A 26,950-nucleotide genomic window follows, 5' to 3' on the forward strand; every position below is an offset into this window, starting at 1 on the left:
AAAAATCTTAAAGCCACAGTACCTAAAAACTGAAGGGGGTCTATTTTGAGGACCTCGCAAGGATCCAGATCCAAAAAGTTTCCTTTGACCATCTGTAGGTGTAAATGGTCTTCGAGTTCCTACTGTTCGTAGAACATTTCTGGCTTCATTTATAATCTCAGAACAGGTCTTCTGCTTTGCCACTGAAAGCCAGTAGAATGGTTCTGCCTTTTCTGTATTTTCACTCTTTGAGGCTTGCATTCCTCTGCAAAGTACTGCATAGGAAGAACACTGGATAATATATGTGAAAGGCACAAAGTATTATGCTAGTTTTAAGCCACAAACTATTAATTCATCACTAGTTATGCTACTGCAATGTGGTTAAAAAGGACGTAATAACTAAATCCTAGACAGTGCCGAACTAGTGCAAAATAAGGCTCATTGATACTGCATTTCCCCCTCTGTTCCCCAGTTTTATAGGAAAATACTGAAGAGTAGAAAGCATCTGACATGGAGGACCCCTATTTTTTTACAGGGAGCTAAAATACACCACCATGCTTCATGGGCCAAACGTGATCCTTCCCAATACCATAGAAAATCTGTTTCTTGACACTTGATTACTTAGGAAACAGGACAGCCAAAACAAGAATTCAATAATATGGTGTAAAGAGACAGGATTTTTCCAACTTAGGAAAAACCCAACATATATTGTCAACCTTACCAAGGGCAGCTTCCTAATATGTCAAAGAGGCATTACTATCAGTAACTGAAGCACAGTTATCAACAATTGATAAGCAGAGACAAAGAAGAACAAGCAATCCATTTTCTTCCTCTGAAAGAAATTAATCCTCAATCCACCCCCAAGCACACGAAAAGAAAGATAACACTAATGTAACATAAGCTGCCAACCCAAACTTCCAATCATTGTTCTGTCCTGCTGCATCTTCTGGCAAATGCAGTGGTCAGCGAAAGACTTGGTCCAACATTTCTCAAGCCCCACAAACCCAATCGCTTATCATGGTGCAGTTCTCTGTAGATATCATCCTTGTCATTTTACAGCAAACTCATCCTGAGTCTTAAACCATCCAAAATTCCTCTTCTGCTTTTCAAACTTACCTAAAAAGAAAAACATGTTTCTGCACTGTGACTCAGACCATCTGGTAACTTCTATTCTCTCACATAGTTAATGACAATGAACAGACAGTAGATCAGACACCATCATCTTGGTTATTTCTAAACCACGGAGTAAAAAAAAAAAATCTTATTTCTTTAATTTCTCAGATCAGTTCTTCCTGGTTTGCATTTTTACTTTTCCAACCGCTTTTTCTTCCTTTGACAGCCTCTACATTCTAGCACAGTGTCTTTTACTGATACACACCCAACATAAAATTGGATGTTACGGAGAAGTGCACCAACCTCTTTCACTAAATGATGTGTAATTAAAAAAACACAGGAACAGATCAGAAACCTGAGACTGTTTTTTTAAGATTTCTGATTACCATTAATATATTATTTATCTTCACTGTGACTGAATTCGGTTCTCTATGCTCCCTACTCTCCCCTCTATTACAATGTCATTCAAAAAAAGTAAGGAATTCCACTGCAGCAGCCTGTTTGAAGCAGTTATCCAGTCAGTTTAGTAAGAATATGCAAATAATAGCTATTACTAGACATGATTTTAAGCACCAGCAATTTAAACACCAGCAACTTACCAATCACAACTGATACACTTTCAGCTTGGTGAAATTTTGAAGCAGAGAAATCACTATCGAAAAGAAACGAGAACAAAGTTAATCAGAATGAAGTCTGCAACCCTTAACAGAGCGAAGTTTCCAGGACAGCTGTGAGACAACACGCCCAAGAGGAACTCCCCAAATAAGCAGCACCTGTGAAGTAAAAGCGGACCCAGCCCAAACCCGGCAAACAAGCCTCTCCTGGGAACGGGGCACTGCCAGCTGCCGGAAAACGGCACAGGGGTTCTCCCTCTCCGTCCGCTTTTCCAAAGCCTCCCGCCCAACTTTCACATATGTTGGAAGGGACCCACAAGGATCATGGAGTCCAACTCTTAACTGCTACTAGCACCATGTCTAACCAACCGAGCTAATCTCAGGGCTAACTCGCCGCACAGTCCGGCCGTCCGCCACAGCCCGGCGAGGCGGCATCCCGGGGTACAGCCACAGCCACAGCCACCGCGGGGCCCCGGTCCGCTCACCCTCCCGCCCGCCGTTCCCATAGCAACAGTACACACCATGGCGCCGCCGGGACGGGGCCGAGGCCGCAGCGGGGCCGACCGGGAGCAGGCCGGGCTGGGGCAGGGCCGGGGCTGGGCAGGGGCGCGGGGCCGGGCGGACCCCTCACCACCCTGTGCCTGCCGAAGCCGGTGCCCCCCGCGCTCCCTCCGCCGCCCCGGGGAGACGCGGCACCCGAGGCGCACGCGCGAGCACCTGCGGGCGCCTGCGCGGCGCAGCCGCTGCCTGAGCAGGGTGGAGTCCGCGCATCCCGGAGATGTCCCCGGATTCCAACGGCGGGGTCTGGGAGGGATCCTGCTGCAGCGTTGGCCCCGTAGGACGGTGGTTTTGTGGTGGAGGGCGCTTCTTCCCGGCCAGTCCTGCCTCACGTTTAGCGACAGCGTCTGGAAAAAGCCCAGGATTCAGTTGGCAGAAGTTACTCGGTGTGACCTGTTGCCAGTTTAGGACTCTCTAAACACAGACACGGGGCCCAGTTTAGAAAGCAGACACGGTTTATTCTGCACAGAGTGCAAGGTGGAACTTTTCCCTAAATCAAGCACTCCAATTCTCGAAAATGTACAGAATTGTAGAATCGTGGCTAGGCTTTGTGAACAAAGATTTGGGAAGGGCTCTACCTACATTTGTTACAAGCACGCTGGCAGCTGGCGGCTAAAAAGGCCAATACAAGATAGACACGTCCGATTGCAAAAGGCACAGCAGAAGGACTCCTTAGGTGGAATATTCTGCAAGACACGACTCTTCTGCGTTGTCTTTTCTCCTCAAGAGTGATCCTGCGTGCGTTCTCAAAGGAAGCAGCAGCATTAAAGATAGTGTGTCTCCAGATCACCCAGTTGGAGGCCAGAGTAGACCAGTTATGGTGATCAATATGGCCAAGGCTGAGATACAAGGACTCAGGGAGTTACAACTTTCTCACTTAAATCCTTTCTCTTACGTGCTTTTTATTGAATGAACTCTTTCAGCACCTATTTTAATTAAAGGTACATAATTAAATCTTGTTTGCAATAACAGTGCTTTAGGATGGAAGCATCATCAAAACATATAAACTGACTTGGTCTAGGCAAGTTAGTATTTGCTCGAGAGATTGCTGAGGTAAAAGGAATGTCCTCTGAGCATGTCTGCCTAACTAAGGAAAAAATACAAAGTATCCAATTATGTCATATTCATTCAAATTACTTCTCTTTTTAATTTTTTTTTTAAATTTGAGAAACATGAAAGGGATTTTGTGCTGGTATCCAGTCTCAATTTCCAGTTCTGCTAACTTAAATCTGTCTAGAGATGAAACTTACCTGAATATCCAAGCAAACAAGGCCTATATTTCAATGGAATTCAGAACTAGTTAACAGTGTTAAGCACTTTGCCTGCTGAGTGTTCATTGATTACACTTGCTGCTTCCAGTTGCCGACCTGTAAAAGCAGGGGAGCCCTGCCGACACTAAGTTGAACATGAGCCAGCAATGTGCTCTTGCTGAAGAGGTGGCCAACAGCCTCTTGGGCTGTATCAGGAAAAGCGTTGCCAGCGTGTAGAAAGTGGTCTTTTTCTTCTGTGCAGCACTGATGAGGCCACAACTGCAGTGCCAGCTCCGGTCATGGGCTCCCCAGTACAACAAGGACATACTGGAGTAAGTCTAGTGAAGGGCCACTAAAATAACTAAGGGACTGGAGCATCTTTCATTTGAGGAAAGGCTGAGAGAGCTGGGCCTGTTCAGCCTGGAGAAGAGAAGGCTCTGGGTGGGATCTTATCAGTGTGTATAAATATCTGAAGGAAGGGTGCAAAGAAGATGGAGACAGACTTCTTGGTGGTGTCCAGTGAAAACACAAGAGGAAGAAGCCACAAACTGAAATACAGGAAGCTCCATTTAAACATAAAAATAAATTTCTATGATGAGGGTGGTCAAACACTAGAACAGGTTCCTCTTAGAGGTTGTATAGTTTCCATCTTTGGAGGTATTAAATATCTGATTGGAAAAGTCCATGAGTGGCCTGCTCTAGTTGGCTGCTTTGAGCAAAGGGCTTGGCCTAGATGATCTCCAGAGGTTACTTCAAACCTTATTTATTCCAAAGTAGATGTAATATTTTTTTAATTCCTTGAAATCTTATTCAGATTTGACTGAAATTTTAGATTTTGGAAATTGCTGTGATCAATCTCTAGCTTCCAGTGTGGTCTGGCCACTGCATCCTGCAAACTCTGCACCTTACCCTCTCTTGGACCAGCACTTGATTCCTTCCATGCTCACTGTTCAGTCCCTTCAGTGAAAAGCTGAGATTTCCCAGTGAAGTTATGCTAGCATCCCAAGTTAAATACCCCTCTGTTGGTATGTTTGTGCTGACATATGGCATGCAAAGACCTCTTGTACCAACTAACTAAGCATCATGAGCAATCTACCAGCTGTACACCCACTATGCAATTGTCCCTACATCAATGAGTGCATTCATTGATTTCCTGATATTTCTGCTGCCTCTGCCAGTGACTGGAAATCCCTGGCTTATTAGCAAAATGCCTGCTTTTCTTCTAGTCTGCCTTTTTATGCAACTAGACAGGCAGGGCTCCACATGACTTTGGTGCTGCTTCTCAGTTTAAGACTCAGATTTCTACAGCTAGAGCTGGAGCGGATATTGGGGAAAGAGCCTTTTTTAAAGAACAAATAGATTTGGAAGAAAAATATGAAGATTATGGAGGCTGCAATCCAGTGTAAAGCCTAAAAGCCAAGATAAGAACTAGTGCTGGGTGAAGAAGAAGAAAGGCCTTTTTTATTTTTTCTTACAAGATTCAATCTTCAGTTTAGTGGTTCCAAGAGTTTCTTTTATGAGAATTTTGTTGTGCAGAACTTACGATGGCTCTGCATTCATTATGGAGCATACTGAGGTCGGACATGGCACTTACCATTCACAGAAGCCTGTGGTGAAGAATACCAAGAACTGGCTAAATTTGAAGAGATTTTTGGGGACAGAGATGTGGATAAAGTCAAAACGGTTAAGATATAGAACCGTTTAGAGAGCTTGCTGAACACACCTAGATAATAGAGGAAGAAGATTCACTGAATAGAGCTGGTGCATTAACGTGGTGATCTTTTTTACTTTCTTAAAGCACCTACATCAGCATTCCTTGTCTTTCCTCCTAACAGATTCTCCTGTCAAATTGAATCTATCAGCTGCTGATGGAAAGGAATATTAAGAGTACCAAAATATTAGTATTTGGCAAAAGTTCAAAAAGTCATTGGATCATAAAATGGTTTGGGTTGGGAGGGACCTTAAAGATCATCTAGTTCAATCCTCCTGTCATGGACCGGTATACCTTCCACTAGACCAGCTTACTCAAAGCTCCATCCAACCTGGCCTTGAACACTTTCAGCGGTGGGACATCCACAACTTCTCTGGGCAACCAGTTCCAGTATCTCACCACCCTCACAGTAAAGAATTTCTTCCTAATTTCTAACCTAAACCTGTCCTCTTTCAGTTTGAAGCCTTTTCCCCTTGTCCTATCACTACAGGTACTTGTAAGAAGTCCCTCTACAGCATTCTTGTCGGCCCCCTTAGGTACTGGAAGGTGCTCCAAGGTCTCCCTGGAGCCTTCTCTTCTCCAGGCTGAACAACCCCAAGTCTCTCAGTGTGTCTTCATGTGTAGAGGGTGCCTGCAGACCACAGGTGCTCCATGTCCATAACATGTCAAACTCGTTGTTCAGAACTCACCTTACGCATGTGGTTATACACAAGTCCAGCATATGGTCTCTAAGCTCTGTGTGTCTCCCATTCATCTGTATATTCTACATGTATGATAGCTATCTAAGGAATGCAGTTTTCTCTAATATCTGGAAATGTCATGGAATAAAACCCAAGCACTGCCACTGACTCAGTGTTGAATTCAGGAAACAGGATAGACCTCCATTCAAATGGAGTGACCCTATAAGACTCTGCAAGTTTTTTGCAGGAGACTGTTAAATTTAAGTTTTGTGGGTTGGTGGATATGTCTGGGTTTTTTTTCCAGTTACAGCATTTTTGTTTTTACAAACATCTTTCCAACCAGAACTGCCTTGTCTCTATTGCCAGAGCTGGCCTTCTAACTCTATTAATGACAACAGAATAGATGGGAAGGAAAGCATGGGCTTTCTCACAAACAACATTGATATAAAATACTGTCTAGAGAGACCACCACAGAGAAGCACTGCTTTCATTTGGGTATTCAAAATAAGATGGGACTGAATTGGACATAAACCTTATTTACTGTTCCACCACAATCAGCAAAGCCCATTGTATCTCTTATTTCCAGTACATTACCCAGCATAAAAAGATTGTGCAGCAGGAAATACTTGATTTTGTGTAGCTTACTGGAGTCTGAGCACCTCAAATAATGCCAAAACGCCCAGGTTGGCACAGCTTTCCAGAAAGGTGGCACCACCTATTTCCCCACTGTCTCCTCTTTAAGCAGCTCTTTAACTCGGGGTGAATGTGCTGTGAGGATAACACAAACTTGACATCCAACCCTGAAGTTTTCTTGTATCCAGTGTTTATAGTATGTCTCGAAACTACAATTTGTTCTTGTACTTTAGCAAATACTTAGCGCAAATAGTTAGCTACCATTCATCATTTCTATGTCCCACTTATCCACAGTGCTCAATATTTTAGGCTCCTCTTTGGATATGAAAGAATCCTTTCATCTGCCCTAAATGAACAAGAGAGCTCTGCTGTTTGATACAGTCTGGATTTCTGGCAGTGAGAAAGCTGCAATATGGAGAAACAACGCATATAAAAATAGGTTATTGCACAAAATAGAAGAATTTTTTTTAAATCTGACCCAATATTTACACTGATTGTGTGATGGGACATTGTACCTCACGGTATACAATGGCAGTTCCACAATGTGCTGCAAAGAATTACCAGAAGGCAGTCTACCAAACGCAACACGAGGTATTCTGGGTCAGCTTCCAATAAAGCCAGACTTCTTTTGCTGATAAAAACCTGATGATCTGAGGACACACTGCAGCTTTAAAAAACAGCCAAATGTGAACACATCCTGCCAAAACAGATATGTCAGTAGCACATGCCAGCAGAACTTCTGCCAGTAAAACTTTCTAGTTCAAACAAGGCCAGAAACAGCAGCAGCAGCAGTTATACAGACCCAGGATGCCTCATGAGTGGAGTTCTTGGTGGCTGCTTTCACAGTGGCAGCAGTGCAAGAGTTGAGGGAAGAGCCCAGCTGCCCTTTTCCTCCCACACCCAGGGCAACATACATCATAGCCTGTATCTCCTCTTCTGTAGGCTCCTGTTGCCGGCCTTGTTTGAGCAAGGCAGTCTTATGGCTGAAGTTCTGCTAGCATGAAGTCTTGGTATTCAATGGTTAATCTGCAGAAGATTTCTTCTTTGGTCCAGTTACATTGGCATTACACAGCACTTCTCTCTAGGCTGCAGTGCAACTGTCCATCTTCGCTTACTCCCCCCGCAGCCCCCTCTCTGCAGTACTGTGCCAATGCAGTAAACCCAGCTTCCAGTAGGTAATTTTCTGCTAAAGGATAACAAAATGGCATCTACGCTCTGCTGGAAAAAAACCAAGATCTCTTTCCATCTCAGACTGATCAGCAGCACGAATGTAGGGTTAGACACAGCCGAGACAGGTATGAGCTTCATTTTGGCTGCTGTAAGTGGAAATTTTCTTTAAATTTTTTGACAAAATATTATGTACTTCAGTGGCAATCACTTTGCAAATACAGTGTCACTTTTGCAGGTGAAAAAAATTACTGATAATTATTGAACCATGCACCAGTACAGACTTGGGGCCGACCTGTTGGAAAGCAGTGCTGCAGAGAAGGACCTGGTGATCCTGGTGTACAACAAACTGTCCATGAGCCAGCAGTGTGCCCTTGTGGCCAAAAAGGCCAGTGGAGTCCTGGAATGCATTAGAAAGAGCATTACCAGCTGGTCAAGGGTGGTGATCCTGCCCCCCTACTGAGCGCTAGTAAGGCCACATTTGGAGAACTGTGTGCAGTTCTGGACTCTGCAGTACAAGAGAGGCATGGAGCTCCTGGAGTGGGTTCAGTGGAGGGCTACAAAGATGATTAAGAGACTGGAACACCTTTCTTATGAGAATAGGTCAAGAGAGCTGGGCCTGTTCAGCTTCAAGAAGAGATGACTGAGAAGGGACCTTATCCATGTACATATCTGAAGGGAGGGTATCAAGAGGATGGAACCAGGCTCTTGTCGGTGGTGCCAAGCAATAGAACAAGAGACAATGGGTAGAAAATGATGCACGGAAAGTTCCACCTAAACATGAAGAAGAACTTCCTTACTGTGTGGGTGACTGAGCACTGGAACAGATTGCCTGGAGAGGTGGAGTCTCTGTCACTGGAGATATTCTAGAACCCTTTGGACACAATCCTGTGCCATGTGCTCAAGGATGGCCCTGCTTGAGCAGGGAGGTATGACCAGATGACCCACTGTGGTCCCTTCCAACCTGACCCATTCTGTGATTCTGCGAAAGATTTTCACTGATTTTGCTGATGCTGAACTCTCCAACTGGAATAAAAGATAAAATGTGGGTAAGGGCTAAGAAGGTTGTAAATCAAGGCCCAATGTTTCCCGAAAGAAGAATGGTATGGCTGCACAAAGTGGAAAAAGGAGGAGAGTGTCATCTCAGGCATTGGGATCATCTTCTCTAGGGAAGATGTGATTTGCAGGAATAGTAGGAAAGTGAAAAGAAATTAAATATGAGACTGGTTAAAGGGTAAAATTGACTGCTAGGGCAAAAATAACTTTAAAACAATTGTTTTAACTACTGGAGTCAAATGCATAGAAATAATCAAAGTAACCACTACATCATAAGTACAAATCTTACATTCCAAATTTTTATAGCTCTAAGGAGGTATGTACATGAATTTATGAAAATCTCATTTTATTAAATAGGTGTTATCAAATTTTTGGTAAATTCATGTATGAAATAGTTCTGATTTTTGAAGATAAGAGTTTGGAAAGTTTATATCCACTAGGATCTAAAATTTAATTTCCACTGAGCTGAATTGTATTTCCTGCAAATGTGAAATTGGAGAATTCAGTTCCTACTATTGTGATACCTGACTTGGAGTGGTATTTTACAAAGAGTTCCTCAAGGATACATCTCCAGTCATATTTTTATTCATTACCTTAAAATAGGAAGATGGAGTTTTGTTAATGAAATTTGCTGATGACACGGAAGCGGGAGACATCATTAATAAGGAAAGGAATGGCAATATGATACAGGAAGACCTGAATAACCTTGAGAACTAGAGTAATAGAAATGGAGTGAAACTTAATAGTGCAAATTGCAAGCTTGTGCCCTTCTGTACTAATACAAATTTCTGTCATAAGCTACAAGGTCATCAGTTCAGAAACAGAAATATGCAAGTTGTGCCTATGCAAGTTAACAACTGGCTTCAAATGTTAAGGGGATGTGAAAAAGGCAAATTTGATCCTAGAGTCCACTGGGTGACATATTTCAGTAGACAGTGCAAGTGAGTGTCTGGAGGAGGCAGTGCTGAGAGCTCCTCTATAGCTCACTGTCATCCAGAGCATTCACATTCGGTAGAGAGGGACTGAGACTGGGATGAGTGCAGAGAAAGGTTAGTGAGACTGATTGAGGGAGAAGCCTATCATGGCATAAGGCTACAGTGGCCCAGCTTGTTTATTCTGCCAAAGGGAAGGGTGAGAGATTCTCTTCATATCATCTCTTTAAAGAAGATAAAGAACAATTTATGCTAAAAGGCAATGTTGATTCAGGAACAAATGAACATTATTTGATCTGGAAAAATCAGAATGCAAATTTTTTAAAAAATTTAAAACCACTGGTGAAGTAAGATTCTGAAACAGCCTGAAGACTGGAGGAGTCAAAAACCAAAATATATTAAGAGCTGTATTAAAGTTGTATAAAAAGAATGCGTTGAGGTAGTTGCCAGAAATAGCTGGAACAGAGATCCAGTTGTCCCATTCAGTATTCCTCTGAAAAACTTTGAAGTGATTTAGTAGCCATTCATAAAAAAACACAGAAGTAAACATCCTTCATTTCTAAATGAGCTCTGCATTAGCATGAATTAGATAATTTTTTGGTTGGAGAGCCATTTCTTTGTTTTTCCTGGTAATATGAATAGCAGAACTGCTACCAAGGACAAGATGAATACCTGTGGAATTTTTTTATTTCCATCTACAGAACTAATATTTCTCCCTCAGATATCACTGAAGTTATTAGAGCATTACTTTTCCCAGTAGATTGTTTGCAGGCCAGTCGCCTGCCTTAGTCAAAGAGAAAAGCTAAGGAAAAAGGCAGCATAACACTGGGAGCCTTGAAAAGAAAACAACTGTTTTTGCTCTGTGTGTGTGTGTATGAGTCTGTGTTTTCTCTGTTATGCTTTGTTGTGCAACAGCAATAATCTCTATTGCTTTGTAGTATACTCAAAATAAATGGCTTTTTAGATTGATTACATGCCTCGATTTTGCTTTGGCTATTAATCAATCTCAGCAGCTGTTTATTGCTTTGTACATTACAAAGCAATAAAGATTATCCTTTAAAGAGCTGTTAATGCCTCATGGAAAAGTTTGAAAACCATTATTTTTAGAAATAGTACTGCTGATGTGTAATTTTCTGACTTTTCTTTCTTCCTTCCATGTTATTTTAATAGAGCTGTGTGCTTGTGAAACACACAACCAAGTGTCTACCATCTCTGTTGCTTCTTTGGATTCCTTTCCATTGCATCCCATTTCTTTCCTAAATTGCTAAACACAGTGCTTCATAGCTGGCAGTGTTTTGTGTGATGGTCCATATTCATCTGAAGTCAGCAATGCATTTTGTATACAAGGGTACCATCCTCAGAACATACCAGTATCAACACTATTCCTGTTCTTCCTCAAAGTTGTTTTGTTTTTTTTTATCAAGTACAAGTTTTAGGGTTTGCCTACACTGAAAAATGAACCAGTGAAAATCTAACAATGTATTTAGGAATGCAAAGCTCTCTGTGTGGACTCTTCTATTCCATGATAAATAAACTAAGGAAAAAGGTAGTGTTTGTTATTTTGGAACATAAACTTTCCTGTGGGGATTGATACTCTCCTACATACAAAAATATATTTCTACTTGTAGAATTACACTGGGAAAAAAAACACTTTTATTTCTGACAGCAACTGCAGCTCAAATATTTATAGATATCTGAGTGATATTCACGTGACCTTGTCACTGTTGCAGATGTACACTCTTCATAATTGTGCCAAGCCCACCTCCTTTTGCAACACTGCTGGCCTGCTCAGCATCACTTCTGAAGAAAGTCTGGGCTGCTCTGTATTTTTACAGCTGCTGTTTTTCATCACTTCTTGTATTCTACAACCTGCCCCTGAGCACAGAAAGGAAGGATTGGGTGAAAGAATTATTTTTCCTTCTGTCCTTGTTTCTATGCCCAGTAAACCACAATCTGTCCCATCCTTTCTGTCTTAGGGAGATTTATGGTCAATGTTAAACCAGCAGCTTAGGTTTTTCAAGCTTTTCTGTGGTCTCCTGTCAGTGCAGTCTTCAGTCATGATGTAAGGGAAACCATTCTAGTGGTGAGAAACTGTTAAATTCAGTTATCTACTTTCTCTTCTTAGAGTATCAACAAAAGTCCGGGGTGTGAACAAAATTTTATAATCATTACCCTCTCCTTCAAAATTGGCTGTTATCTGCTCGTTCTTATCACAACCACTAAGACCACCAATCAGCCACTGGTTGATGCTGAACTTGGTACCAATCTCATTGTCATTAATAATAAAAATGCAAGAAATACCTGGAGATAAGTAGAGATATCTCACATAGTAGTAGCATAACCTAGAACATTGTCCTGGTTTCAGCTGGGATAGAGTTAATTTTCTTCCTAGTAACTTTTACTGTGCAGTGTTTTGGATTTAGGATGAGAATAATGTTGATGAGAAAGGGATGTTTTAGTTGTTGCTGGGCAGTGTTTACACTAAGTAAACTGCTTCTCACACCACCTCACCAGCAAGTAGGCTGGAGGGCACAGGAAGCTGAGAGTCAACACAGGCCAAAATAGTGACCCAAACTGGCCAAAGGGACATTCCATACCATATGGCATCATGCCTAGTATATAAACTAAGGGGAAAGCTGGCTGGAGGCTGCTGCTCAGGAACTGGCTGGGTATCTGTCAGTGGGTGATAAGAATTTCATTGTGCATCACTTGTTCTGCATATACTAATTCTATTTTTTTTTTTAAATTTTACTTTTTTCCTTTTCAGTCCTATGAAACTGCCTTTATCTCAGCCCATGAATTTTACTTTTGTTTACTCAATTCTCTCCACCATCCCACTGGGGTGGGGAAGAGTGAGCGAGCGGCTCTATGGTATTTAGCTGCCTGACAGGTTAAACCACAGCAAATGTGCAAAAGCAAAGAAGAGAAAAGACATACAAAATGGCAATATTAATTTGGTGACAGGAAGCTTACCTGAGGATAAATGCAGTAAAATGGAAACACAGTGAAAAAGAGTAAGTAAGCATGAAATGGTGCACGCAATCCTTCTTTCTTTTTCCTTTTAATTGACATCTATTGTAGGGATTTTTTAAATCATCAAAATATTCCTGGAGGATACAGTTTCACATTTTGGTAGTAGGTGAATGCAGCCCATTCATGTTATGAGTCTTCAGTTTTGTAAAATTACTTACAAAATTAGATCCTGCGGACTGACACATGTGAGAGGAAAAGACTCACTCATCTAAGAACAGCTATTTTTAGTAGGTGTATAAAGTGGAATGGATAAATAAAGTAGGTAATATGCCATGATGAATTTTCCTGGTGAACCTCATTACAACATCTGGAGAACTTACTGTAGACAGAGATTATGTAGTGGAAGATTACTTATCTTTTGAGACATCACCTGTCATCATCCCTTTTTCTGAGGACAAGATATAGAATACAGGCAGTGCAAAGAATTGCTCTTAAATGATACAAAAACTCCCATTCAGCAAGGCTCAATAGAATCAAAAAGGCCAGCATTGCAACATGCTGTGAAATGTTAATAGCCAGTGGAACATTAAAAAAAACCCTGAAAATAGCCCCATTGTAGATTTAATAGGATTTTTCAGGTATGTGTAAGTCTAAATACACTGGAAGTAGAGTAAGTACAAGTTCCTAAAACCAACACTTCAACATGGTCTATTTTACCTTAATTTCCACAATATGAATACTTAAAAAGTATTCCTCTTATTTTGAAAGCAAGGTTATGTTTTTGATGATAAAGCATGGACACAGAAACTGTGTTTTCATCATGTGAGGTAACATGGCTGTGGCATTGCTGGCTGCTGCAGCATCACTGTCCAGGCAGGACACACTGAGGAATCAGATTAGGCTATTGACAAAGAACTGCACAGATACATTTTCTTTTGCTATTCCCATGGTGTTTATGAATTCCTGTTTCTTTACTGCAAAAATCAGTCAGGCATCTTGGCATCAAATGACTGAACCTTATTTGCGCCACACCACTAGTTTAAAAGTGATCAGTCCTTCACACATTAGGAGATGACACAGATTCAAGCAATGAAAATTTCTCCAAGATGTTTAATCTCTGTCAGGTCCAGGAGGTCAGTCAGTAACAAGACTATCATTAACTGTACTCCAGAGTCACTCTAGAAAAATGACCTTTTACAGTTTAGCATATGTTTAAACATAATTGACAGACAGGAAGTAAGATAATCACACCCTATGGGGTCTTGCAGCTGCAAGACCAAAGCTGGGGGAAATTTGGAAGGCAGGCATAGGTATAGGCATAGGCAGGTAGTATAGACAGACTGTGAGAAGCAGATGAAACTGAAGGTATAGGAAACAGCATTTGCTGGGTGGGAGAGGTTTAAAAGCTCCAGTATTGCCTTTAATTGTCTTCTTTTATCACACCACTTTTTCAGGCAGTTCTTTTCTACCTTTCAGTTCTTCACTTACTGCTTCTGGAGCAAGCCCACACAAGGAGCTTTGTTCAGTAAGCTCTCAAATACTTTCTAATACTCTCCAGCTGTGATACAAGAATAAAATAATATTAGTAAATGTAAGAAGCAAATAAGGATCTCTTATTGTACAGCTACAACCCTAAGACTACAAATATGTGCCAAAAGATGACCTACTGCCAAGCTAAATCCAGCCTGTTGTGTTTTATGGTACTGTAGTGTATTGACCAACAATCCTCCTCCTTCCTCAGCTTTCTGGTCATCTTTAGGATTGTGCTGAACAACAATTGTGTCTTGGATGTAACATCATTTTACTAGTGTGTTTATATATCATCTCACATTATGAAGACTTGGCTGTGACTGGATGCCAGGGTGTTATCAGTTTGCAAGTGATAGATGAATCAAACAAATGAAGCTGAACAACAAAGAATGAGTTCAAAGTGAAAACTAAGGATGTATGGTCACTAAAAGAAAATTTTCTAAGTTTATCATTTTTAGAAAACAATTGTTGTAAACTTCCCAGATATTGAGGGTTTGCCTTACATCAGGGGATATGAAAGGAAAAGCATTTATGAAGAAATGGTAGACTTCACTTCCAAAGCAGCTGTGCTTCAGAATTTGGCCCATTAAAATTTGACTACTGGTTAGCTAATCAAAATGGAATTTTGGAGTCATCAAGTTCAATAGAGAAATTCTCTCTTCATACTCCGCCAGCAATGTCAAATGCTAATAAGAAAATGCTTGTTCTAGTTCCAGGAAGTTCTGTGGGGATCCTGATCCCTGAATGATATACAAATTCACTTTGTTAGGAGTAATGTTTTTCCAAGAAAAGGACACACTGCAAATTTGAACTGCAAATTAATGAGGAATCTAACAAAAAAAAAAAAGCATAGATGTGCTGGTTCTGGCTAGGACAGAGTTAATTATCTTCGCAGTAGCTGGCACAGGCCTATGTTTTGGATTTATGCTGGCAACACTTTTGATAACACAGGGATGTTTTAGTTTCTGCTGAGCAGTGCTTACACAGCATTGAGGCCTTTTCTGTTTCTCATCCCACCCCACCAATGAGGAGGCTTGAGGTGTACAAGAAGTTTGGAGGAGACACAGCTGGGACAGCTGGCCCCAACTGACCACAGGGATATTCCATACTATAGGACAACATACTCAGCATGTAAAGTTGGGGGAAGAAGGAGAAGGGGGGATTCTTGGAGTGATGGTGTTTGTCTTCCCAAGTCACCGTTAAGTGTGACGGAGCCCTGCTCACTTGGAGATGGCGGAACACTTGCCTACTTGTGGGAGGTGGGAAATGAATTCCTTGTTTTGCTTTGCATACATGTGTGCCTTTTGCTTCACCTGTTAAACTGTCTTTATCTCAACCCACGAGTTTTCTCACTTTTACCCTTCCCATTCTCTCCCCCGTTCCACTGTGGGGGAGTCAGTAAGTGGCTGTGTGGGGCTGAGTTGCTGGCTAGGGTTAATCCATGACAAAAGGAATTAAAAAAAAACCAATAACCCACTCCGCCTTCTTCTTACAGAGAACTATTAAAAGAATGAAAGCTGCATTACACACTGTAAATTAGTTTTATAAATCAGTCCAATAGTGAAACTTGAGAAAATAAATTAACCACTTACAGGCCATCATCATGCAGTATTTTTTAGAACTCATAGTAGAAAATAGAGACTCTGCATCTCATCTTTTGAAGGCCAGTGCAACAACTCCAAGCCAGAAGTGGAGTGTGCAACTGCAGTTGTGATTACTCACTGTGTCACCTTCATTCTAGTTGAATGTGAGGACTGAAACCTTCCTCCAGCAACAGCTGACAGATCCACTGGGTAATGGCAAATGATGGAAGCAGCATAACCATTCCTTCCCCACTTCACTGTGGGGAAGATACCATGATTTCAACCCATACTTCCATCACCAAGCCTGTGTGATGGATAGTCAGAGATGGAAGAGCCCTGAAGCAGGTCTTGAGGCCCTTGTGGAAGAGAAATTCTGTGCTACATGGGCAGATATGGGTTTTGTGGATCTACTTTGAACAACAGGTGTGTGGTAGGTTGAAACTCCTGAGAATCTAATTTTTAAGTTCAAGCTCCCCCCCCACAGTTTGCCCCTGTGAGAGGGTTTAATGATGGTATGGACTTGATATCTTTTTCACCTCATGTGGAGAGTTTTCAGACAAAACACAACCATTCGTTATTGGGGGAAGGGGAAAATATTTACAAAGGTTTATTTACACCCACATATATATTTACAATAAATTAAATTTCTCCTCTTCTTCAATAAAAGTCCAAGAAGAAAAGAGAAAAGTCTTTGTGTCACTTCTCAGGCCACAGTTCCTTCATTTCAGTTTTTTGTGGCACTGGTTAGTGTCCCCCATTTTCCTGAGGCAGCAGATTTAAGTATGGCAGTCAGGATTTTTGTTCTTACTTTGTGGAAATTTCAACCCCGAGCCCGAGCCTTCGGGGGATTTCCTTGAAGATCTTCACTCCTCTTGGGTTAGAACTTTGAAGGCAGCTTTCAGTTCAGTCTTACCAAAGCTCTTCTGCTCTGTCTCAGCTCGGTAGCACAATATAAGCAGCAGCAGCAGCAGAGGGCACGGCCACCTCCTCCGCATTCCGTCCTGGCTCAGCTCTCAGGACAACTCCAGATTTTCAGCTCCTTTCTCCCTCTCTCTAGCTGCTGCTGCATTTCGGGACTCCCTAAGGGTTTGGAAGTCCACCCCTCCTCTTCAGAGAGTCTCTGGTTTTGGGAAAATAATACAGTCTTACCCCAAACCAGCTCTGTTGAGTTTACCTCTGTTTTGTTGCCAGCTCTCCCTCCTGCAGGAACATCTCTGCGTCTTTCAGCTGGCTTCACTTTATCTCGTTGCTACTGGTTATCTTTTGGCTTTTAGCCATGGCTGTCTATGTTCAGGACTGCTCCACTGCTGCTTATGTCTTCTGCTGCTGCTACCCAGTAAGGAAACTTCTTCCAGTTTTACGGACCTGTCCAGCTTTGACACTATACTGAGTCTCCCATAGCCTCGGCTGGGGGCTGGGGGCCCAGAGGGGCTCACTGGCCCTATGCCTCCTCCTGGCTCAGATTATGGCTACCTACCTACTAAATTATCTTTGCTACCTTCTCTTCCGTTTCTGTGGGCATGTAATTTCCGTAGGGCGCACGTGGACTATTGATTGGTCCAGTAAGAGTATTATCAGTGGGGCAAACCATTACTACCTCAAAAAAGATTTTTCAAACCACCACAAGGTGTCAAGTTATTGGTTAGTGAAATTACAACAGACTAAAGTCAGATAACAGCCAGAAAGGTCATAGTCTACAACACTGCTTGGATTCTTCATAATTTTATTTTGCAAGCAACAGACAATAAAATATCTTCACAAGTTTTAAACATGTGACAACAGCTGTTTAAATAATCTGTATTTTGGAAGATTGCTCCACCCCTTTTTCTATTGTCCATCCTCATCTTTCCCATCCCTGATTCAAAAATCATGAATTCATCCCCCAGATCATAACATCAGATCAAAGATTCTTCATGTTTATTGTCTTTTAATGACTTTTAAGTATCCTTTCACTTCTTAAGCCTTTGTTGTACATTTACATTTTCATCTTTTCTCCAGAAGCACAAGGCCAGAGACACATTTTTCCTCAAATAAAAACTGAGAATTTCATGCAAGTCACTTGACCTTTTGAGCTGCTCCATTAATAACTATGATAAATACAGAGTCAAATGCAGTCCCACTTGACCTTGCACATTGCTCCACCATGAAGCAAGAAACTGCTGCTGAAAAGCCACAAGGCAAGGGACAGAACTGGAACCTGGGCTCAGAATGTTGCTGCCATGCTCCCAGTAACTTCCCTAATGCATGTTAATGTGAACTAATAAATAATTAGTCAAATTTTCAATGCAGCTTATATTTATTTTTCATATAGAACTTCTGACTTCCTTTTTTCCACTGTAGAAATTAGAAGCTCACACTTAAAGAAAGGGAGTTCATTTATATCAAAATACAAACTGTTCCACAGTGGTAATTAGTGGTGTTTGGAAAATGGTCTAACCTGGAACAATCCCAGATCAAAACTGCAGAGCTAACATGCTTGTCCTTAAGGGTATTTAAACTATGTTACTTTGTAAGGTGAAGATAATACAAACATCACCAGACAGGTTTTCCCTCTAAATGGAAGGGGCAAACATCATTACTTTATTTTGCAAGCAATAAACAATAACATATCTTCTCAAGTTTTAAACATTCTCACTGCTGTGAATATTTGTAATTAAAAGCAAAGGAAAGAAAGAACATGTGGTCTGGGAAAAATGAAAATAAGCCTTCATCTCAGTAATAAACCATTTAAAATATTTTGTGTCAAATTATGTTTTTTCATCCCTAGCACACAGGGTAGATGCAATAAACAAAAAAACCCTACTAAGATAGACAGCTAATTACAATAACATTGTGAGTCTCAGGGATTTAATTTAAGGTGCTCCTTGGGCTCCCCTGGAATGTGCCACTTAATTACCTTCATAATTGCAGGTATACATACTAAAAGATATCACCTGCTATACAACTTTTAAAGAAATGGTCAGGCTGGTCAAACTTAGCTCTCCTATTACAGGGTCCCCTGAGATGTGGCTAAGCATCTGGAGACGATGCTGGACACTGCGCTTGTATACTTTCTGATAATGGAGATAATTGTGTCCCTGGGTTATTCTCATGTAACAGTATAAAGTTACAAACTTTTCAGTGGTACCTGTATTGCTGTTCATGAAAAGGAGGGGGTGGAGGCGTACAGCCAAAGCCTAGTGTCTGCCTAAATTTTCCTCCACATTTAGGAAGGTGAGCGATATTGCAATTTATAGGCAGTTGTTATCTCTGAGATAGTATTGATGTGAGGAGTAATATGGCCTTGTATAAAGGAGAATTCGCATGTAATTAAAAAGTTACCTGTTTTTCAAAAGTTCTAGGTTCTTAGGTTTACCACTGGACAGTATATACTGAAAGCTGGAGGGGGTTGCTCTACCCCATGCTTTTTTTTTCTGTATTTGAAGTATAGAAATCTCCTGCAAACATTTTTCCTTTAAATTTCTTATGATTTTACCTGGTGTCCAACAGTTTAAGGGTTGCAGTTAATGGGGCTATACCTGGCAGGTGACCAACCACCAGTAGTGCTCCTCCAGCTTCAATTCTAGGGCCAGTACTGTTCAATATATTTATAATGTAATATATATTTTCTTACCCCAAAAAGTGGACAAGTAGATTTAGCCTTTTCAGATACTCTACAGTTTCATAGAAACAACATCTCCCATAATCCAGATTTGTTATCTCTGCCATTTTTCTGCAGTTGGCCAGGCTTTTTCTGCGGTTGACTGACCAGTTCTGTGAAATTCTATGGAATTGTACAGTATCTGGAAAGGCTAAATCTGCCTGTCCACTTTAGGACAGCAACATTTGTTGTAAGAAAGATGTATGTTGATACTTTTAGTATGGTTTAAAACCTTTTTGTCTTCCATTATATTTTATTCCTGTTGTTTGAGGCTAAATAGGATTTTAGTTGAAGTGGGTTTACCAGTCATCACACACCGCTAAGTGACAGTTTCCCAAAGAGATTGCCAAACCAGTTGCCTCTGTGGCTCAGTTTCTATACTGGTAAACTACTCAGAGGCAGGGCATTTAGTTTGGGTTTTAGCTTGCCACTATTCATATTGTTAAATTGTTTGACTGATACCGGACAGGGCTTTGGCTCAGACCCCAGCACTAACCAGGAAGGATTTCCACTGGGCACCTCAGCAGGTTCTTACTGCAAGAAGCACAAAATGCAGCCATGCAGCACAGAGACATTCATGGGCAGATATTATGAAGCTAATCACCCACAGTAATTTTTTTGGTGAGTTTTACTTGTTTTTACCCAAAATCCTCGGGGTGAAATTGTGACTCCACTAATCTGAAAGACTTATCAGGGATTTTAGTGAGACCAGGATTCAGCTGGTGGACCTGGAGACATTTCAACTCATAGTTGCAACCTACTCCATGCTTCTCATGTCTGCATGGAGCCTAAGTGTCTGTGCAGCGTGAAACTTCTGCAGTCTGTGATACTGGGCATCTGCCCTGGAGCACAGAGATTTGACTAAAGATGACCAGGCCTCAGACACAACAAAAAATGTTCCTTCCATTCCTCCTGTCTTTCCGCATTTCAAAGGAATTTATGGTATTTTTCATTTCCTACCCCCAGAGGAGTATGGCCTGCTGAGCAATAATTCTGTTTTGGTAACTCATCCTAGCAATTTCCAGTAGCAGCATTTCTTGTGTAGTCATATCTATACCGAAGTAAAGAATTATCTAAATCCACCATATTTTAAATAATTTCAATTATGATGCTGTCAGTTTTTATAATGGATGGTAGCACAGAAATACAATAGTCCATCAGCGTACCAGTGTAAAAAATTAGTTGTGATAGGGTGAAAAATTGAGCATTTTTCCCTATCATTTAAGACATTCGAGACAAGGTTTTTCATATGAAAAGTAAAATTTCACCCATAAATCAGTAAAAGCAGCTTTTAGACATGTGCTCTATACTTTCATTAATAACACTTTTTTAGATTGGTTGAGTCTCTTTCTGTTTTGTAATTAACTTATCAAGGAGTAATGGTCTAATTTTAAAAAGCTGACTGGATGACAGAAATACTATTTGTTCTAAATTGAAAATATTTCAGCATCTGCCAAGATTAGATTTCTTTAAATTACCCTTTAAAAACATTGATTTCTAATACCGTATTTCCTTTTCTCAATAAAATAGAAATATATGTTCAGAGGAAGCTGTTCTTAAGGAGGCATTGCTGAGAAATAAAGCCATTCCAGTAATATTAATCCCTCTCCAATGAGCTGCCAAAAATAAAGTCTCCATTTAATGCTACAAGTTTGGTGGGTAGTCATTTTTTATTATCCACCAGACTGAGAATCTGAAATTAAATGTTTAGCAATATTTGTATAAATGAAGAAGCCCCCAGCTCTATACTTAGACATAACTAGGACACTCTAACGTAATAACTTTCTTAAGATTAATTCTCCTCCAAATTAGTGCCTGATAAAAACATATGGCATGGTGTTTACCAGGAGAAAGAGCTCTGGTCTCATACATAACCTTGTTGCATTCATGGCATAAGACCAATGACACCTGAATGATGCCAAATAATGCCCTTTGGATATTTCATAGCTGTTTATCAAAGCAATATTGAGTTAGATGTAACATCTAAAATATCCTTTACCTGTGCTAACCTCAAATTATGTGGTTGATATTAGAACCCTCAATAACGTCATTTACTCTGTTGGGAAAGTAGAATTTAAAAAGTCTGTACTTGGCCAGACCAAAGGTCTTCATAGCTCAGTTCCCTTTTCCCCACAGTGGCCAATTGTAGGTGCTTATGAAAAGCTCATTAGACATACAGATTGATCCTTTCCAGGGCATATCCTGTAACTCCCAATAATTCCAAGCTGGAGATTTCTTTCTAGACCATTGCATAATAGTCTTCAATAGGCTTGTCTCTAAAATTACTCTGATTCCTTTTTTAACCCATTCCCATTTTTATTACCATAACACTATGTGTATTCTACATTCAGTTCTCCATTATGGGAAAAATTACTTCCTTGTGTTTTGAATCTGCCAAACAAAAATTGAACAGACTTCCATTCAGTTCTCTTATTGTGAGAATCTGTACATGACTGTTCGCTATCTGCCCTAACACCACTCACCATTTTATAGATTTCTTCATAGTATCCTCTCACATACCCTTTCTCCAAATAGAAACATCTTGGTCTGTTTACTTTTCATTTAGTATCTCCTCAGATGGAAAGGTTTCACAACTTTGATCATTCCTCTTGCTCCTCCTTGTAACCTAGAAAAATACAAGATAGAGAAAAGTAGAGTGCTATACCATGTTTTCCTGTGTAATCTCAGTTTCCTTCCTTGTGGTTTACCTTTGAACTGTGATTATTTTAATCAAACTGGTCAAAATGATTCCATGGCCTCTTTCTTGAATGGTAGTGATGTTCAGAAAACATTAGCCTGTATGGAAAAGTTAGGATTTGTTTAAGTTAACCTAATTTTGCTAGCTTTTTTCTCATTCAGCAATTTGTAGAGTCCTTCTGCAATACTTTACAGCTTTACTTTTGATTTTAGTATCCCAAAGAACTTAGTGTCATCTGTAAGCCTCATCACTGTATCGTATTCTTCACCTTTTCAGCATCACTTAGTAATAAAAGACCAATAATAGTGAAATTGTAACAAATCTTTGTTATGAAAACAGTTGTATTTTTATCCACTGCTGTGCTGCACAGCTTTTAAACAGTTACTAAACCACAGATTTTGTCTCTTCCTTCATCAGAAACTTAATTTTTTAGGAGCCTTTACTGAGGGGCCTGGTCAAAAGTGTTTTGAAAACCAAACTGGACCCCTCTCAGCTCCTTGTTTGCTTTCATATACTCATCATAAAGGACTCTAATAGATTTTTGAAGTATAACTTCTGTCTCATAAAGCTATATTGACTCTTCTTATTCTAGCCACTTACTGCAATGCTAGTTCCAGTTTTGGTTACAGTTTTAGTTTATTTTCTTGGTACAGAAATCAGCCATACTGGCTTATGTTTACCAAAAATATCCCAAAGCCTCCATCTTCAATTCTTCTGTTACCCAAGCCAATTCAAGTGGCACACCACAAAAAGCAACACAGCAATTTCATATTTCAGCTATGCTGGAATTCAAGAATAGATACTGTCAAGTCCTGGCAATTTCCACAATTCAATTTTATCAATCTGTTCTAAGAGGTTTTTTTAGTGAGAGATTTTAACAAGTTATCTGCATTTCTGCTAAAGATACGGACAACCTTATGTCCTGCCCCTGCCCCCTTGCTGTGTATTGGTATTGGTTTTCATGGGGCTATATAGTCAAGGAAGGGACCTGCCTAAGCAGAAAACAAACACTATCCCCTCTCCAAATCAGCTGGTTTTGCCAAATAGGGTGGCTGATCTGTCTGTGTGTAACTGTAGGACCACTTCTGCTGTTGGCAGGTGTGGGGCATAGGGGAAGGATACAGCAAAATGGGCTGAGACCAGCCTAGGCTAATTGTGAAACTGCATCCTGATACTTGAGCCTGAGGCAGTTTGCTATCATTATCATTTTACTAATTTATGTGCATGAGGGATTTCCACAAAAACCCACGCCAGTGTAAGATTTAATGATACTGTTGAGAAAGGAGATGGAGTTACAATCTCTGAGAGTGTAGGAAGCCTCTCTCACCAGCAACATGACATATAGAGAATGGCTCCTTGTGCCATCATGGGTACAAAAGAAATACATTTATTGAAGAGCTGAGACAAGTGGGAACTCTGCCCATTCAACTACCAGTTCCAGCAAGATCAGATGAGACATTTTGAGTGGGACTTTTTTTTCTCAGCATCTTCCTGAAATCCAGAATGAGAACTGAAATTCACCTTAGCAGAGCTTTCAGAGGTTGTGTGGATACAGAGAATAGGCATTCAAACAAAAGTCTTGTTCTACTTTGTAAATGTTTCTGTGATTTCAGTTATGAAAAGAAACACTACTCTTCCCACCTGCCTACAAAGGGGTTCTGCATTAGGACTACCTGTAAATATTGGTTCATCTCTCATTTCTTCTTCTTATAGGTGTATATATATTATATATATATATATATATATATATACACACCTTTCCTTTAAATCACATATGCAAACATTTGTACTTCTAAATTATATAAATAGAAGTGTGAGTGATGCTTGCAGAGAGGGAACACTTTTGAGTATACTAACAAAACTTCTTTGATGGACAATAATGAGAGTACACAAGAATATAAGGGGTTTTCATTGGCAAAACAAGCCCATATATGTGTGGGCTGTAGCACCTCAGCCAGATGGAGTGTTGTAGATCATCTTAAATGTGCAGTAACATGCAATAAGGTTTTAATGGAGCCTCAGATTCCTCTACACACTGAGCTCTTCTCATCTTTTAGGGTTGTCAGTATAAGGCCCTGATGCAGCTCAGCTGCCTACAGTTGGGCTTGCAGGATACTAGAAAGTCATAGTTCAGTAGAAAGAAGGTTCATGAGAAAGCTCATCAGATCTACTGCTAGTAATGTTTTTAATTTGGGAAAGCACTAAATGGAGTGGGACTTGGTCAGAAATAAATATTTAATTTCTGTATCCTGCCTTGTTATTTCCATGGTACATCCAGAGATGTTTTTGTCCCTAGTGCAAGAAGAATGGTGTTCCTGAGCTGAGGGAATAAAGGACAAACATTGCTCAAATTCCACATTCCTATCAGGTCTAGGGATGAAAATTCCCATACTCTGCTTTCTCGGTTTTGTTAATGCTCTTTCATCTTCAAATATATAGTTAAATTTCTTAAATTGTGAAAATACATTCAACAGTTATGATTCAAAAACATTTTGCATTTTTTGGGAGGGGGAGGGCCAACTTGGACTTTTGTAGTGGTACAGACAGATGGTGTCCTTTAAGAATCTGGTGAGATTATACAGCTTAGAAAATCTATTACTTTAAGTATCTAAAAGAATACACAGTTGCTGAGGTTTTGAAACTGCTCTGTCCTAATATCACATCATTCTTGCAGTGAAGGTTGATCCAGTCTATGATTTTGTAGTGTGGGTCCACATAAACACTAAAAGTGTAGAATACTGGTTTTACAAACAAGAAGAAGGATTCCATGGCAATTTGAGCAATGGAGAAAAAATTTTGTGGATAGAATCCCGAACCACTGACATTTTACATTTCCTCTCAGGAATATTGCACTAAAATCTCCTAAAGTAATCCCTAAAACCACATGGTATTTTTAAATGAATACACGAATAAAATAAAAAAAATCTGTATTTCTGTAACACCTAGGAATTCCAGAGATGAATGATAAGCCAATCATAATAGAAATTACTCTAAATACAAAGCAATATGACAATGTTCTTGATCACAGAGATTTTGCAATTTAATTATTAGGAAAAAGAGAGGTAGATGCAGAGAGGTGTGGCTACTATAGTGAGTGTAAATCCCAGAATCTCTGCAACTAAACTCCGGCCATGACAAGCCTATCCTGACAGATAGTTTTGGAGAGTGACTGAAAGAAGGATAACATTTAAAATGGCCTGCCTTGCATGTTAGTAAAGGACAATTCAGACTTCAAGACTAGTGAGGAAGAAAGAATTCTGAAGCATGAGTTGAAACTCAGATAAACAAAGTATGATGGAAGAATTATCTGAGCAAAGATAGGAACCAGCTTCCTCGAAAACCAGGAGAGAGAAGAAAGAGCTTCTCCAACTCCTGAAACCAATCTTTCATTAATAAAGCTATGGGATGATACAAGTCCAGATAAGTTTCAATTTTTCAAGAAAACTGAACTATTTTAGGGATAACTGAGGGGAAGAACCATCCAGTTTTACACACTGCATGGATATGAGGACCCTGAGAAGACCAAAGGTAATACATGAATGAAGAGCTGATTAGTCATCTAAGTCAGGATAACTTGCAAGAAACACATACAGCTGTGGCTTATTTATGCTAGGAGACAGGAAATTATCAATGAGGTGGATAGGTCAACTGGCCAAGATTTTAGTTTGGATAGAAAACAGATCTGGAATGAAGAGAAAAATGTCTTATTCCATCCATGTACATTCAGTTAGGAACTAAATGTTGCTCATCTAAACTAGATGCAAAGCTGCATAAATATGGCCTCTATATACACTTAAAGGTGTTGAGACAAAAGAGGCTAGTGTGCCTATCAGGTCTCTTTCCACTGAGCTATGATCCTGATGTATTCAATAGCCATGCCTGCCTGACCAGCACTGCACTAGGAACCAGACTTAAAAAGGGAAGAGTAGAAACTGGGAGAGGAGCTTGAAGAGAGCGTGCAGGAATTACCCACCATTAATTGGTCCCAGTTTAGAAACCTACAAGGCAGTCTTGAACTGACACAGACTTCAGCATCTTGTGGTTTAGGTCAGGACAGGCTAAATGCAAACATTAATTATTATGCAATAATTGGATATGTGGGAAGGAGTGTGGTTATTCATCACCTCTGTTAAAGGGTGATTAATAATGCAAAGGACACTACAAAGTTACAGAAGAGTGGCTATCTCTACTTCCCCTTTCCTTGCTGACAGGACCAGTGGTTGTCAGTAATCAGGAGGAGTAACATTAATTGTGCTGGTTCCAGCTACACAAGCTTGGTCCCAGATGTCTCTGAAGGTAGGGCTCTGCTTCTGCCCTTCAAATTGAGGTAGATGAGTTTTATGAGGTAGAGAGCACCATTCAGTTTGGCTGATCTTTACTGGTTGGTGGTCTATTCTAAAGTGTTGCTTGATGATGGGTATAACATGGGCAAGTATTCTTGTATTAGGTTAGTTCTGCTACTTCTACCAATCATGTTTTCTTCATAACACTTGCTGATTTTGCTTTACCTGACAAAAGATACATCCCTGACAACTACATAGGAAGATAATGAACATTGAACTGCGAGCTTCTGACATCAGTGTGACTACTTGAATGACATCAGCTCACTAGAGGCAGCTGAAGATTGTAAGGGACTTTGCCTATGACTTGGGAGACAGAACCTGCTGTTCTGGCCTAAATAGTCCTCACCCACCTTCTGCCCCCCCTTTGTTCTGTAACAGAAGACACACCAACATTGTTTTCTTTTCAGCAGAGAATAATTAGAGGCCACAACAAAGCCACAAGGAGGGTTTTTTCTAGGTAAAATTGACTTGATAGAGGAAGACAGCTATA

General features: G+C 40.4%; 1 protein-coding gene across 7 annotated transcripts in view; it reads right to left on the reverse strand.

The window, feature by feature from the left end:
• The window catches only part of ARMC2 (armadillo repeat containing 2), a 62,358-nt gene extending 60,097 nt beyond the window's left edge, over positions 1-2,261 (reverse strand). For 3 of the 7 annotated variants that reach the window (XM_018078359.2, XM_018078358.2, XM_018078363.2), the window contains exons 1-4: positions 2,076-2,139; positions 1,692-1,744; positions 1,096-1,212; positions 23-254 (exon numbers count right to left, since the gene is read on the reverse strand). In XM_018078359.2, coding sequence (XP_017933848.1) covers positions 23-254; positions 1,096-1,111 — 248 coding nt within the window. In that variant the 5' untranslated portion in view covers positions 1,112-1,212; positions 1,692-1,744; positions 2,076-2,139. Of the gene's footprint in view, positions 1-22; positions 271-1,095; positions 1,213-1,691; positions 1,745-2,075; positions 2,161-2,227 lie in introns of those variants that run through there. The other 4 variants (XM_018078360.2, XM_018078361.1, XM_018078364.2 and 1 more) reach the window with 4 other exon arrangements.
• Between the last annotated feature and the right edge of the window lie 24,689 nt (positions 2,262-26,950).

This window comes from Manacus vitellinus, unplaced genomic scaffold, assembly GCF_001715985.3.
Source record: "Manacus vitellinus isolate BGI_N305 unplaced genomic scaffold, ASM171598v3 scaffold_4_pilon, whole genome shotgun sequence".
NCBI classification, from domain to species: Eukaryota; Metazoa; Chordata; class Aves; order Passeriformes; family Pipridae; genus Manacus; species Manacus vitellinus.